The 16888-nt window shown below is 40.7% G+C and overlaps 1 protein-coding gene across 3 annotated transcripts in view; it reads right to left on the minus strand.

The window, feature by feature from the left end:
* Positions 1–5052: 5052 nt before the first annotated feature.
* Positions 5053–16888, minus strand: part of CCBE1 (collagen and calcium binding EGF domains 1) — a 92174-nt gene continuing 80338 nt past the window's right edge. For all 3 annotated transcript variants that reach the window (XM_085566359.1, XM_021554631.3, XM_085566358.1), the window contains 6 exons: positions 14728–14834; positions 9760–9880; positions 7685–7824; positions 7558–7593; positions 6984–7019; positions 5053–5437 (listed from right to left, as the gene is read on the minus strand). In XM_085566359.1, coding sequence (XP_085422485.1) covers positions 5204–5437; positions 6984–7019; positions 7558–7593; positions 7685–7824; positions 9760–9880; positions 14728–14834 — 674 coding nt within the window. In that variant the 3' untranslated portion in view covers positions 5053–5203. The remainder of the gene's footprint in view (positions 5438–6983; positions 7020–7557; positions 7594–7684; positions 7825–9759; positions 9881–14727; positions 14835–16888) is intronic.

Raw genomic sequence — 16888 nt, forward strand, 5'->3', positions numbered from 1 at the left:
GAGGCCGAACACGACCACCTAGCGCAGCCTTTTCTCATATGAGACACTCCAGCCCCTTAATTACTTTTGCCACTCTCCACTGGACCTGCTCCAGGAGCTCCACGTCTCTCGCGCTCCAGTTCTGCGCACAGGAGCCCAGAACTGGACACAATGCTCCATGCTGAGTAGAGGGACCTGATCGCCTCCCTCGCCCTGCTGGCACTGCTCTTCCTCACGGAGTTCAGCCCGCAGCCGCGTACCGGGACAGGGAGCGGGGGCAGACCCGGCGGAGCGGGGAGATGCTTGCGGACACGAAGGACCCGCGCCGCGGCGATCCAGTGTCCCGGCGGTCCTCTGTTAGTTCTTTTTAAAACTATCGGATGGAATTTAATTAAACAAGCAGATTTAAAAATGTCTGACTTTAATACAGTGCTCTTTAACTGGTTAAAAGGTCTGCATCATGTCATACGACTACCATCTTGCTTTCTCCAGATGCACACATCAAGTAACTGAGATCCTGCTTTCCATGAATTTTTGGCTGTTCTGTTCTGTTATCCTCATACAGTCACAGAACAGCACTACTAGCGGGATCCCCAGTACAGCCAGGAACTCCTTTGTCTAGCTTTTCTGCTAACCATAGATTTTTGTCTTTAACACTTTCTTTAACACTTTGCTTCCACTATCTACTTTCTAAAACCGAAGGCAGTGGTTATTATGACTACTCCGAATTTTGTCTTTTTCTTTATTTTTTTTTTTTCTTTTCTTTTTTCTGTTACTCCCATGATTTACTATGACTTATAGATACTTTCCATTTAACTTTGTATACACATTTACCCGCATATGGGGGATTTTGGATCCCGGCGATGGAGTGGGATCCTGCCAGGGATGACAGCCCGTCCGACGTGGTGCCCGCCCTGCATCTGCCCTTGAGGCATTGCGCAGGCAGCGTGGGCTTTGCAGGGACGAAGGGGCAAGATGGGCTTCTTCTGCGGACACAGCCCGCAGGATGTTCCCGGGGCTGCGGGGCTGGGCCTGCGAGGGGCAGGCAAGGCCTGATGGAGAGTATGTGTTGTTCCCCCTTTTCCCCATTACTGGTGGCGGGATGCCGGAGAGCTCCGGATCCCTGTACCGCATCCCCGGGCTGTGCAGAAGCTGCACACACAGGCCAGCGTGGGGTGGGGCTGCTGGATCCAGCCTCGTGTAGCCCTGATGTGGCACAGGAGCCACATCCATCCACAGAGCAGAGGTGGCTGTGTGCTTTATTACCACAAAGACTGAAACCCACCCCAGCTTGCAAGAGCTCATGCCCCAGAGTCAAAGAATTATGATAGTATTGTTCAGGTCCAAGAAAAGTGCTAGAAGGCAGCATAAAGAGATTTCCCGCCATCTGTTTCTTCCAGCCGACATCACCGTGTTTCAGAGAAAGGGCAGTGTGTAATAAAAGCAGCTACCAACAGTGTAAGAAAAAATATCTTTGTTATTATGAATGCATCATAAAATCACAGTCATCTTATACACATTTTAGTATTTTATATATAAATAAAGTGAACACTACAGTTATTGGAATGTGTAAAAGGAACAAACATACGGATTTTTTAAAATGTGAAATTAACAGAGGATTGGACCCCATCCCCACCTTTTGTTGCTGTTCTGGGACTTGGTACATTAATTCTGAATTACTTCTAGGCAGAAGGCTATGCAAGCTGTGATGCTAACAGTAACTCCAGGCATGACCCTAATTCTATTTACAACTCTCCTTCCCCTAATTTAGCCTGACTACATTGGAATTCTTGTGTGTCAGAACTACAGCTTTGCAAGAAAGACCAAATCTTTATGTACTTTGCACAGTGTTGAAAAAACCAAAATTTTTCAGGATTCATTTTGTTAAATCTGTTAATCAGAATTTTCTTATCACTAAACACTCTTACAAATGCTCCCTTTAAATATATTTCTAATATTAATAAAATAACAGATTCTTTATTATCCTTCTGCTTATAATTTGATGTCTTAACATCAAAATAATATTTCTTTCTAATAAAATTATACATACCATTTATAGGAAACAAAGTTGTCATGTGCATAAGCCTGGTAATGAGACTAACCATGAGTGTAGAAGTTTCTACTTTCTTGTTCTGGATTCTTGGGAGAGTTTGTTATTTTTGGAGCCACAGAGTAATAAATAATTTGCAAGGTAGTGGCTTCTCTGGCTACCAGTTACAAAACTTAAAATTGGAAATTATTCCTCTGCTCTGGCTTGATAAAACATTTGGTATGCTGAAGAAAATGACACTCTTCTGAATCTTTATGTGTTTACCCCAAAATCTGAACGAAATCTTGCTGATGCAATGTTTGATGAGTTACCACAGAGGTAATCTGAAATGAGAAAGTTCCATGCAAAGATCTCAGCTGAATGCAGACTGAAGGCTTACCCTTCCCAGCCAGCTGTGCTCAGAGGGGCTCTCCCTGCTGCAGGAATTCCTATGTCATGTTGGGAGGTCTTTGCCATAGTGTTCCCTCCTTGATGCTGGGACTCAAACAGTTTTGAGGCAGAAAATCTGGGCAGAGGAGGTTAACAAGGGCAAACCCAAGGAACACATTCTATCACCTTTTTTAAGTACTGTGAAAGCCAATGATGCTAGCTCCAGAAAGGGAAATCACTGAGGTTTCCATTCAGAAAGGCACATAAGCATGTGCTGTTTATATTCATGAATCTGTAGAAAAACTTGCTGTACTAACAGCAAAATATTTATTTTAGCTGCTTTTCTGGTCCAGTGTCAGAATAGCTCTTTCCTTGGCACTGTTACAGCTGGGCATTGTCCCCTCTCCTTGAATTTATGGTCAGACTGTGGGAACTTCTCATTTGGTATGTGCCTCTATTCTGAAAAGCAGAACTTAGAATTAAAATAAGTGCCTTTTTTAGACTACATCACCTTGTGGGCTGTGGGCAATAGTATTTAGTTTGTATTGGCTCATCTAACAGAAGTTAGATCATTCAGATGGTCAAAAACCTGCAGCTACTAATTTTCTAGTGGGAACCAACCTGATCCAGCAGGGTGCAGTAGTAAACATATGAAAGGGTTCCATAATTTGCTGGATTTAAAAACGCAACATTTGACATTTAACAAACTTAATTAAGATTACATATTCATAAATGACATAATTTATACTTAGTTACACTTGAAATTATGAAAATAAATGCCTCAGTTCATGCTATCTTTGAGATTTTTTCCCAGCCTGCTGCATATAAGACCATCCCTCTTTTGGACACAGATACCTCCCTCAAGTCTCCCTTATTATATGATTCACAAGATTACTTGGATCTGCAGCTGCTGGCAGAGCTCCTCCCAGACAGAGGAGAAGCCCAAGGACCACAGAGTTAGATTACTATAAATTTTTTTCAGCTATCCAAATGAATTAGGCATTGCTTTGTAAATGCTGATACAGACATAATGTGAAAAGAAATACAGAACACTCATGTTCTTAAAAGCTAATGCCCTGGCTTGTGGCTTAGTGGCAGCGAGACATTGAGAAACAGCTTCAGGAATGAACACATCCTCTTAAAACAATACACAAAAGTTATGGAAAAATCTAGATAGCCAGCTGTTTATGTAGCGTGACCTGTACTGATGCTTTCAGAATTGCACCAACTATTTTTTGGCCCAGAGAATGTGGAATGGAATCAAAACCTTTATGTGTTATCTGAAAAGGCCCTTCTTATATTTTTAACTGTATTTATTCTACTGGAACATGCAAGCCCGGAAAAACATGGCAAAATAACAACTTTCTCTTTGCATTTGTGACATGGACGCTACCGAACACTAAAAAGACTGTAGAAGTAGCAGATACACAGACACAATTTTGAAATTTTGTGCTTAATATACTCCATTATATTCTAAGCATGGCAAAGTCCTCAGCAGCTGTAGTAATCCAAAAGAAATGGCAACATACATCATCCATGAGGTATGGTATAACTTGTGCATCCAATTTTCCAGTGTAAATAAAGGGAACTCCCTTTTATCCCCATTCACAAGCATAGGATCCCATGTGCAATACCTCACCTTAGCCATCCTTGTACCAGTTGAAATGTTCTGTCATGTGCACTCCTGCTCCTACTCACACTCCTCGTAGACCCAGCCAAACACACTGCCACTCTGTGGTCCAGTTTGGTGAAAGCCGTTTAGGCTGGTCTCATGCAGCAGAGGAACAAAACAGGTGGAAGCTCTATGCAAACATGAGGCCTCTTTCTGGTCTTGATTTCACTCAGATTTCAAAATTTCACCAATGAAGATATGCACCTGCAAGAAGTCAGAACCTGACTCTTTCTGTAAGGCTGGGATATATTTTGTTCTTGCCAATAAGCCTGCTTGATTCACTTGTGTTTTGGTTTCCTGCTTTAAACATCCCCTTTATCTTAATTATCTTTGTGTAATGTATCCAGCACAAAGCTGTTGAGAAAGCTAACTGGCCTTCACACTGAGCAGTGGGATAATGGCAAAGAAAAAGTAGTGCTTGTATTGTCCTAAAGTAGTTTAGGACGCACACATCTTTTGACTGTCTTTGAACAATACTCTAGCAACACAAAGCTGAATAGTTTCCTGATCAAGCAACAGCACTCTTGTTTAACCCTTCAGTGTATTTTTTTTGCCTTTTTCTGCCTTGATGAGGCATAATAGAGGACATGTGGACTCTGCTGTGAAACACGGGTCCACTCCTCACACTCTCCTATGCCTGGGGACAGTAGCTGGAGACTTGAGTTTAGTGGCATAATTTATTTGCATTCATAAAGTAACTGTGGACCAAGGTGTTCATCATTAACATCATTCAAGGATGATGTTCAGCTAACCCTTTGTCCTTGGCAAAATTTGTGTACTGGGTCATTTGGACATAGAATGCAAAGCAGGCAAATGGAATGCTGTGGTCTGTGTTATTAGCTAGAGCATGCCTTAATCATACTATACGCTAAGAAGGCTTTTTGATAGTCTAGGTACAGTGCACAGTGCAGGCTTGGCAGTATGGAATTTCTGCAAGGAGGCTACTACCATGGACCAGGAAAGCTATAGTACAGGCAGCATGGTTCAGGAAAAGCAGAAAGAAAAATGGGAAATTATATCTATATATATATATATATACATATATATATATAGATATAGATATATATAACATTGTCAGTGCATTTTTTTAATATTGAAGAATTCTAAAGAGCCTTTTTTTTCAGTAGGAATAGCTAGGGGTGGTCTGCCTTCTGTATCCTGGTGCTCCTGGATGTTGCCCGTGGTTTGTAGTCTTCTCCGGATCCAAAATCTACTGTGTCATGATAGTTTGTGAATTCCTGAGGTAATGGAAACTCTTCTGTTGATGAATGAGTCCTGTGTCCAAACACTCTCTCTTGCAGCTCAGCGATGTCATTTCTGATGTCTGCCATCATCAGCAATAGGAAATCAAATGAACCTGGTGGGCCCTGCAGTCACAAGGCACTGCTGTTAATAACAATCCACCTTGCTCTTACAGTTCTCAAACTGGCTGATAGAATTACTTCTGCAGGGGGTGTTCAGTAAAATCCTGCTTGGTATCAATTGTTGAAAGCTAATGGTCTGCTTTTTAACCACCTTCAATCAGGAAACAATTTTTGAAAGAATCAAATGTTTTTGCAGACAGAGCTTACATTTACAAGATGCTCAGCCCTTTTGTCAGTTAACAATTCCTTTGCTTAATAAGAATATCTTCAGATCTCATAGGAATAGAGGAGATTAATCTTGGTTTCTTGTCTTGTTGCTTATTAAACTGACATAAATTACATTCTTAGAATGATTAATCAACAAATGCTTTTAAGACTACTATTATTTGTCAAGTGTCTTTCCAATATGTAACCTCACTGCTGTCCATCACTTACTAAATATATTGGTAGTTACAATGCAGAGAGTATCTGATTTTAGAAAATCATTATTTCTTTTTGGCTGACTTCACACAGTAAAATAAAAATAACAGTAAAATAAACTGTTAATACTGAGCACAGTCTGCCAGGCACACTCTTAAAAATCAACCCACCAATGAGAAAATACAATAAATAAATGAATAGAGTCATAGAGTGTTTTGGGTTGGAAGGGACCTTAGAGACCATGTAGTCCCAGCACTTCTGCCATGGGCAGGGACACTTTTCCATAGACCAGATTCCTCAGAGCCCCATCCTGCTTGGTCTTAAGCACTTAGAGGGATGGGGCACCCACATCTTCTCTTGGCAACTTGTGCCAGTGTCTCACCACCCTCACAATAAAGAATATCCTAATATCTAATTTAAACCTGCCTTCTTTCGGTTTGAAGCCATTCCTTTGTCCTGTCACTACATGCCCTTGTGAATAGTGCCTCTCCATTTTTCTTGTAGATTCCCTTCAGATATGCCCTTAGGTCACCATGATGCCTTCTCTTTTCCAGGCTGAAAAATCACAACTCTCTCAGCCTTTCCTCTTAGGAAAGGTGCTCCAGTCCTCCAATCAACTTGGTGGCCTCCTATGGACTTGCTCGAGCAGGTCCATGTCCTTCCTGTGCTGGGGACCCCAGAGATTTTTTTAAACAAGTTTGCCTGAAAACAGATTGTCATTATTCATTCCTTCTTCTGAGCTCAAAACCTCTAATTTCCCAAATCTGGCATAGGTGAGGGGCAGGATTTTAAAAGGTTCCAGGGAGCAAATTCCCACTTGGAGCAGAGGTTGAACTGTACTAAGTAGCACTCTGCATGGTTCTGCCTTCTAATGATGTCTAAGCACCGGTGTAAGACAGAGGTGCACCTACTGCCTTTGGCTGCATACCCAGCAAAGGAAGAGGTTTGTAAGCAAAAACATTTGGATGAAAACAGGTAATTACTTGGTTTCTAATAACATTTTCTATGTATGTAAATTATCTGTTATCTTGGCACAGGAGTTTCTTTTATTTTCTTTTTCTTTGGCTGACCTGTGGTTAGTGGTCAGCATTACTCTGTTGTGGAAATTTCTCCTGTGTGGAATACTTACAGGTATCCCCTTTGGTCCTGGTGCTCCTCGCTCCCCCTGTAATCAATACCACCTTAGTTAGTTTGCTGTGACTAAAGGAAACTGGAAAAGTTTGCTTCTTCAGCCTCACTTACTGTCCACAGATCAAGAATCATCAGCTGATGATTGTACGGAAAAAGAAAAGGAAGTGAAGGAGGAATGCAAGGAAATTGCTGCTGATTCTAGTGGGAGCAGAGTGGGGCATTTCTGATATTTCTCTTGGACAGTAACAAGCGAATCAATGAACAAGAAGAATTCACAATAATGAAAAGGGCTAAAACATCAACATTTCTTCATGGAAAAGCCAAAAGTGCTGCAGAGAAAGAAGAGAATTCTGTGTGGCATAGAGTCTAGCAGACTATTTGCAAGACTTCAGGAATGGCAAACACAAAATAGTAGAAAGATGACATGAAGCAGTGGGACAGTAAGATACTTTAATTTTAACAAAGGAAATGAGGTAGTAAAAGGTTATGACCACAAATGTGTAGTCCCTGTAGCAAGGCTGCACTTCACATGTGCATGTGCCCATCTTATGGAAATTAGTACCTCTCCTCACCTTGCTACCATCTCTCCCAGGGGCGCCAGGTGGGCCCTGCAAGAGAAAAGAAGGTATTCATAAGGGTGTGAGAAGTTGTGGAGTAAGGACAATTGTGCAGTGCATGGCAGGAGACAGGAATACTGACCACAGGGCCCCGTCTGCCCTGTTTAATGTGTGATATGTCTGGAGATGGGCCCATTGGTCCCATTGATCCACGGGGGCCTGGCTGTCCAGGAGGTCCAGGTAATCCAGGAGCTCCTTGACTCCCTTTAGGTCCTGGAGCCCCTGAAATCAAAAGCAAAAGTTACCTGCAAGAGAAGCCTTTATGACACTTCATCAGTGTAAGAAGTAGGGAATGACTTATTTTTTAAAGACCCAATGGGCTGGTTACTTTAACACACACAAATCCACAACAACACGATCGATTTATCTGCATCTGTGACAACATTAACCCTTGTCATAGGGCTACAAGAGATGACCAACAAACAGTTACATCTGGTGTATAACAAGAATTCAAATCTGCCAGGTGCTTAGGGACACAGACTGGGAATGAGAAGAAGAGCACAAATGTCTCATTTTCACAAAGAAGAAAATATCACATTTAGGAGCATCTCATTAAAAGAAAGCCTCAGAAAACTCATGGGAATTTGGGTCATGGGCAGCTACATGACTGACACAAGCAAGACGTGTGGGGTGTGGGGCTGCACCTCTCTTTTTCCCAGTGCAATAGCCAGTGTGTTATGAGGCTCTGTTCTTCTATCCTGCTTTATATAATTTTCAGCTTTTGCTTGTTCAGGAGAGCATGTTACTCTTTAGGAAGCACCCAGGCAACAAAACATGTTTAACTCAAAAGAAACAGTCATAAAAATAAACCAGAAAATCGGGCACCTGCAAAAACATTTGCACACAAAAAAGCACCATTAAAATGCCACTAGCTGAAACTTCATGATTAGAGGGGAAACACTTCTCTTCATACTGGGGGCACATGAAAAACATAGAGAATATAAGACAGAGAGTAAAAAGCACTCAGCAGGACTGAATATGTACAGTTGGGATTTTCAAAAGGAGACAACTCAAGTTCAGTAATGACTCCCTGGGGGCAGCAGAGGAGGTGAGAAAGGGTGGCTTTAAGGGTTTTTTTAGGGGTGGTTTTCAGATTCCTACAGTACCTTGGACAGCTCAGTCAAGGGGAAACCCAGTGGGTGGGAGACCTGCAGGATCAGGCCTCCCTTGGAGGAATTGCAAAGTAACCCACTCTACCCTTCAGAGTCTGTTGCAGAACCTCCAAACATATTGTCCTTGCACTTACAATGAACTGAAGACTGAAGATATCCATCCTCCAGGAAAATGAGATAATGACTCAGAAAACAAAGCAAGACTGCAAAAGGGGGTGTAAATGGGAAGATGGGGTGCAGTTCAGTGGGGAGTAAATCAATCTTCATAAGGAATATTTGCCAGTACTCTGTAAGAATCCTTCTGAAATCCAGCACAATGCTTGGATTTATTTCTGACCCAAAATTAGTTCTGCATTAAACAGAACTTGCAAAATTTTGAGTATTGATGACCACCAGATGTGAGTTGTTTGGATTAAGTTTGGGCTTTAGGATCTCTCTGGTTTTCACATTGTTTCAATCTATAACTTAGCAAAGAAGGTGTGAGTGGAGTTATACTTTTATTTTCAGATTTCTTTCAATCTGGGATATAACATAAAACCAGCAGATGAATCCTCATGAATCAGGCAAAGAAAAATAATGGATTTAGCACAAACTCCTATGAGCTGTAAGCACATATTCTACTACTGACAGTGAGCTGAAGCAATAGGTGTTCCTGAAATGAAGTGGAGAGTGTTTTAAGACAGAGCTGAAATACAGGAAATGACAACTGAAACAGGTGAGATATCCCAGGGAGAGCGAGAAATTTAACACGTACAGGACAAACACAGCTTGCATGCCAAGAAACACATGGAGTTACAATGGATGATGTCAGATAGTTGGCAGAGCCTGACTGTAACACCCATAAAGTTTTTTGTTTGTTTTTTTCTTTTCTTTTTTTTTTTTTTAATTTAGTGCAAATGCTAACATATCAATCAAAATATGAAATATATTAAATCATGTGATATTAAATGAAATATGAAAGCACACTGGCAGACTGAAGTTTACTTTTTCAGTCCTAAACATTCCTGCACAACACTTCTGCACATTTCCACCTCTCTGGTATTACCTGGAGGGCCTGGTTGGCCAGGCTGGCCTGGGGGGCCAGGGATATATGCATTAGAGGCAAGCACTTTTTCACCAGTGATTTGCTTGCTAAGGTCAGCAGCATTATTTGGCAGCAAAGCAACCTGCCAAGAAAAAAAAATCTATATAAGACCTTCATTTTTCAGCCAGAAAAATTACATTCTTATTTAAGCTTTCAAACAAACAGCTATTTAAATATTTCAGGAAAATATAATGAGTTTATTCATATCCTTGATTGATATAATCAGAAAAACATTCTTATTCCGTGAGTCTGTTCACTTTTCAAGTCACTGTGGAAATACTGCAAGCCAATCCAACAGAGGATAGAGGAAATTCAAGACAGATACAGCAACAAGTTCAGAAAAACTTGAGTCTCATTACTGCTTTTCAGGAAGCCTCTTTTTCCTTATTTGAAGTTTCCTCTATTCATTTAATTCTTTCTCAGGGCAACATTTGCTCAGATATTTAAGTCTTGAATTGCTGCACAAGCCACTAACTTTCCATAGATTTTAATGAGAACCTAAATCCTTTGTGAATCTGGCCCTAAAAGTAACCACACTCTTTAACCCATCAGATGTCTGGATCTACTCTGCACAGAGACACAAAGATAAAGTAAGTGGGAATGCAAGCAGAATTGCACACTACAGTTTAAACTGTCATTATCCATTACCTGTTTAATTATCCATGAAACATTCATCTATCTAGTTGAATATATTTAATATGTAACATATTTAGAAATATTCTGCAAATGTTTAGTCTCTTAAGTGGCAGCTGAAGGGTGCCTGGAGGAGCCAGGAGGCTGGTGTGCAGTGAGGAAAGAAGTTTATTAGTGGCTGCATGTAGACTTAGGGATTTTGCACTGCCAAATTGAACTGGAAAACTATTTCAGCAACAGCAGTGCAGACCTACCCTGGGTGAACTTTGTTGCTTCTTGAATGAATTTGGCTTATTGGATAATTTGATGCTGAATTCTGCTAGATTTAACTGTGAGATCTGCATTGAATTATATAGATGATGACTCCTGCTATTTGACAAAGCTTTTAATCAACTATCTGGAATTCTTCGATTTTGGCTGTTCTTAAGACTCCTACCTGCTTCTGTAATTATTTGACATACATTCTTCTGCCACTACTGGAAACCTAATGTTTGTAATGCAAAGGGAAAAAACAGTGTTATGCACCTGCAGTACCTGCAGTGTCCTGCAGAACTGGATAAATTTCCTTTGGCAAACAAGTTATTGCTTAAGGATTACAACTTAAAGGCAGCCTGTTATGCTTTTAGTTTGGAGTTGAATGCACAGGACAGTTCTGAAGGAAAAAAATGTCAGGGCAAAATTTGGAAATGCTGAGGTAGTTCTTGGTGGCATTTCCAAAACATCAGTTTGATTTTGAGACTGGAACTCAAAATGTGATGACAGGAACACAAGAATTTATCAGCCATTTGTGAGTAAGGTTTTGGAGAGAACTGCAATTCCAAAGAGCAGATCACTGCACTACAGGCAAATTAAGAATCATGATGTATGTCTAACAAGAATTTGGTAGATTCACTGCAGAAATCAGTGGCTGGATGACATAATATTTTCACAGAAGTCCCACAGGGTGTTTCTTATATTCTCACCCCTATGAATTAGCTTTTCACACAGAAAATGGGGATTCACCTATAGCTCTGGGGTGAGCTGTCATCTCTGCTTTTTCAAAGGAAAACATGTGCTTTGTTTACCAGTGACCTTGCAGTTTTCTTAGCCAACATCGCAGCCAGTGCAGCACAGGCCAAACTGTGGGGCTGCTGAACATAGAGGCTGCTCTGTGGTACACAACTCCCTACCCCTGGAGCTGAAGAGGAAAATTCAGTAGCTAGGGGCTCTCACAGCCTCACTGGCCAGGGATCAGCATGGGAAGATCTACTGGCTGGCTCTGGTCAGCAAAGTTTTGTTTCCTAGAGGTGTGTCCTGTTCAGACCAGCTTCCTGGCTGGATACAAAGGCTTGCAAGGACCATGGTGCAAAACTTCCACTGCATGACACAAATCAATCAAGAACTCTGCGGTTCCAATGCTGCCAAGCTAAAGTGGAGACAAAAGGTCAAATTCTGTTGCTACCTGAGAGTATTATATTTCTAAAGTAGTTTTTTGGAGAATATTTTCAGTGTCATCAGTGAGTGCTTCTCCTTAGGGGTGGCCATAGTTGAGTGGCAGATTAATTTAAGTCCTCTTTTTAGCTTCCATGTAAGTATCTCATTCTGGGGATCTATAGCTATATCACTTGATAAATAGATGTCACTTAGTACATAGACCTGGCCATGAATACTCTTCAGTTTACACTGCAAATGGTCAGACTGAAGTAAAAAGGTGCACTTAGTGGCAAAGACTCATTATGAAGCGGATTTGGAAGTGTATTCTCATCTGATGCTTAAATATTTACTCATTCCTGCCAGCCAGGCTGTTATAACAACTAAGTTAGAAAAGAAATCATAGTGAAAGCATCTACGCGTGCTTCCCCACTGACTCAGCTGGACTTGAAGTACACACTAGGAGTGCCAAAACACTCAGGCTCTGGTCTAGCTCACTGCTCTTTGATATCTTCTGGCCAGAAAATGGTTGTTACGTGCACTGGGTCAAACCATGTGTTTTTGTTGTTGACTCACATCCTCTTAGCTATTGGATATACTCACTGGCCTAATTTCTGTTTCACCTTTTAACTGAACCAGTTAATCCTAGTCCAGGGTAACCTTGGTTTTCTCCATCTACAGCTCCGAATCCTAATGGCATTTGGAAAATGTTTTGGTTATTTTTCCCATTTGCATAAAAAATATTAGCAAGGGTAAATTCTAAAGAAAGACTTCTAAAGAAACAAGTATTCCATGTGCTGTGTTACATGCTGCATTTGGAGTTTTGCATAGTTTCAAGGAGGTCTGTGGTTTAGAAAATTGGACAGTGCTTGTCAGGACTGATGTGGAACATGGCTTTCTAATTAAGATGCTTAAACACATCTGTGCAATAGGATCAAGCTTACTTGGTTTTTCCTTCTTTTAATTGTTGGATGTGTGTCAACATGCCAGATATATTTTCCCCACTTTTTCAGCTTTGCACTCTTCTTGCTTTCATCAAGGTCTTAGATCAACCTAGGATTGCCCACAGACCTCTAGTCTATCAGGACAGTGCATCTCATTGGATGACAGGCATTTCTGCTAACCTCAATTTTGAATAAAATTCATAAAATTTGAAAGCCTTAACCACAAGACTGAAGATTCATTTCATAAAGCATCTCCCTGGCAGAGAGAAATGAACTTTTCTATGCAAAACAGAACCGCTTTAACCACAACTATTGAAAGATGTCCTCCCCAGGAGAACTTGGCCATAGGAAGTGGCTGGGGAAACATGAGGGTTGATGTCTCCCTGGGCAGAGAAGCACCATGGGGCCAGGTCTCCATTCAGCATAGACAAAAAGTCTCCTTTCTGTGGGGTAACAGTTGCAGAGGGTATTGGGAACCTTCTCTTTCAGCTCCTTCTCTGTGGAGCACAACCCTGGGGGCTCCGAGGATGCCAAGTCAATCCAGTCTCACTAGGGGCATATGGGGGGAAAAATTAAGTTAGGGACTATGACAGGATTTAGCTACAAAGCAAGAGTGAGCTGCTTAATTTGTCCAGTTACTGTACAAATGCCTACAGTGACAGGTATCAATGGTCTGAATTTTCCTGGAATGAGTTTTGAACACAAGCATCTAACAGCAGAAGTTAGACACAAAAACCTCCCATTAATTCCATCAATCAATTCTTGAGCAAACAATGTGGCCAACAATGTGACCCCCAGATCCTTCTCTGGAAGTCAGTGTGAGCCTGTTCAGCATCATGGAAAACAGCTGGAGAAACAGCCACTCAAAGGCATGGATCCTTTTTTAACCTCTCTGCTACCATTTTTTTGAAAAGCAGAATTCCCAACACATATGTAATTTTGTCACTTCCATATTTGTGTTCATACTGATTCAGAAGGAATATATGATGTTTTGAGATTTTGGAGATAAATAGTATCTCCAACCTCAATGAATTTCACTTTAATAAGGAAGATTTCTTTCTTCCTAATATTAAATGAGTAACATCAAATGCAATGAGTGAATACACCAGATTATGTTTTGACACAATGGAAAGAAATTAATTGAGTACCCTAGGAGAAATAATTACAGCCTGTCAGCATAATCTGCTGAGAATGTTCCTACAGAGAGCTTCAATTTGAGAGAACCTTAGTGCTCAAAGGAGCTGTCACCAGAAAAGGCATTACACCTGCATCCCTGCATATGGCTCTCCAAATCTGAAGCTGCGTCTTTATCTCACTACTCACTTTTCATTATTGCACTACTAAAATGCAAAAGGAAGCTACATATGTAAGCAATTAAAACCCAGGAAAAGTTTCTAAATGCACTATTCTTTACTGGCAGGTGAATAGGTAAGGGAAAAAAAAAGGGTGACAGAGGGTTTTTCTTTTTTAAGGTGGAAAGTCATATTTAAAGCTAGTGATACTTTTGTTTAGCACCACACCTATTTGGCAAGAATCCTGTACCAGTACCCAATAATGAAAAATCATGTTCCCACATCTATGAAAGGTCTTGCACATGATTACTCTAGAGATGGACCATGTCCAAAGTTCTGTGCATTCGGAGTGGCTGAAAAACTCAGGCCAGCACAGATTACCAAGAAACCTGGGCTCAGCCTGGGATGGGTGTTTGTCAAGACTCTGTTACCACGAGCTTGGTAACACAGCTCCATGAACTTGGGGAGTAATCTGCTTGCAAATTGGACAGGGGCATAAGGGAGAGATATCATTCCTACATGATTTAAAAAATATATTGCCCTTCTCTTTCTATGTACAAGAACCACATGTCAGTGACAGCTCCAAACATAGAAATTAACCTCAGTTTTTGTAAAACATGCAGGTCTGGTAAAGACATGAGTGATCATACCTTTTGCTTCAGCTGTAAAACTGTCTGCTTTATTTGATGGAATTCCTTACAAGAGGCACAGCATGTCCCCAGTTTCGCCACATTTTCAGATTTCTCAGGAAACCCAGCTGAAAGAAAACAGTTTCCTCTATAAATGTACAGATCCGAATGTAAATTCATAAAGTGATAGCAAAAGCAACTTGAAGTTTGTTATATTTCCCCAGACTGTGAAAAGAGAAGGGAATCCTGCCATTATTAATTCTTTGACTGTGAATTTCTATGTAAGGCTGAGAAACTTTGCAGGGACAGCTCTGAACACATTTTTAAAGCAGCTGTTTCCAGTTAACAGTCCCCAGAGAATTCATTTGTTTAATACCTGGAAAAGTTCACACCCCTTCTTTTATCTTTTTGTTTAGGGTAGACTAACCCCATAGATCTGAAGTGACTTACAGTCCCCTGAAGGGCAAATTTTCATATGCTATAAATTACAGTAAAATCCCTCAGAATATGCTTATTTTGCTCATTTTGCACAAACTGCTCTTTATCATCATGGGTTATTCTCCATGTGATGGAATCAGCCTGAGCAGAGATGGGGATTGAAATTAATGACAGGGATTTAAATCCACACAAAAGGAAGGGTCTCATCTGTTGATACTATGCATGAATAGGATCTTTTCAAGAATCCATTAAATTATTCAAACTGTGAGAGATATTGCAAATGTTATTTTTGTCCTTTTCCCAGTACCATACACAGTAAAGCAGTTCTGCATTACAAGCAAACAAGCATTGTTGTAACAGATGTCTGCTTAAAGACAAATCTGGTTTCCAAACCACAGGGTGACACATACTGGCAAGCTGTAGGTGTGTTTTCTTCACTTCAACATTGCTGAGAAATATCAAGTCTATTGAGACTTTGCACATGATATGTAGCCTTGTAAGGGTTACCTTCGAGGACTGCTGGGTGTGTTTCAACACTGACCTTTGAGAGCATGTCCCACAATGGAAAAACTCTGCAGGTGCTTCTGTTAAAGCCAGGGAATCTTCAAAGTCTTCCAAAAAGATCAGCTGCATAGTGCTGACTTATGGTGTTGCACTTGTCTCTTGGACACACCCTTAAATGCCCTTCATCTTCTCGGAAATGTGTATTGATTTTGAGATATCTCCATCTTTTGAAATGAACCCTGAAGTTTCTAGTACTAAAAATATCATGTGCTACTTGACTTCAAATATTTCCAGGGTCCAGTACAGAAGATGACATACTGGTTTTAGAAGACAAAAATTAATCTCACTTATCTGCTAATCAGTTAGGAGAGAGAGGTAAGGGCAAGATACTGGAATAACCAGGAGCATTAAGACAGCTATTAGTACTGAATGACTGGAAAATTGGGGCACAAAGGCCTGTTTTTTTTCCCCAGTCACAAGCTGCTGGTTCCCATGGCTGCACTCCAACAGCCTTACTATATTACATATATTATTTACCATTTTTATGGCAGCAAGCACACTGCTGTTTGAGCTTCCCAGCCCTTTCCTCAGCACAGGTTTGGTACCTGATCAGCTTTCTGTGCAGTGTTCAGATGGCTCTACTTGGTGTTCTCCAATGCACTCGACACCACAGAATAGACTTTCACCAAATTTCAGCTATGCTGGATGCAAGGCTACTTAGCCACAAGATCTCCCAGAGGAACACCAGCATTTTTGTAAAGGTACCAGAATACATAGTATATGCTGCTTTCCTTCTTCTCACCTATATTCCTAATGCTAGCTTTGATTTCCTCCAAAACTTCTTTGCCCATAAACATTTCTCTTGTACATGAAATAATCTGCACCATGCAGGGCTTTTTTTTTTCCTTAAGTGGGAATTGATGTACTGTAATGAACATACCACTTTACATTTCTGTAAAATAAATTTGCTCTTGACCACAAGTCAGTTATTGCAGAGTTCTTCCTCCCTCTCCAATTTTTCATCTTCCTTTAGAAAATCCCATTGTTTTGACATGCCCATTTTTGGACCTGTGTAGGAGTTACAGAGGGATGTATATGGAGCCATTAGGAAAAAAACCCACTTTTTAAAATTTCTTTTCCAAAGACCAATAAAGTCTGGATTTTGTACTAGTCTCAACAAAAAATTCTTTTAATATCTATCTTATCGAATAGTTCTATCATAGTGTTAGGAAATGTTGCT

The sequence above is a fragment of the Lonchura striata genome, chromosome Z (genome assembly GCF_050655825.1).
Source record: "Lonchura striata isolate lonStrDom1 chromosome Z, ASM5065582v1, whole genome shotgun sequence".
NCBI classification, from domain to species: domain Eukaryota; kingdom Metazoa; phylum Chordata; class Aves; order Passeriformes; family Estrildidae; genus Lonchura; species Lonchura striata.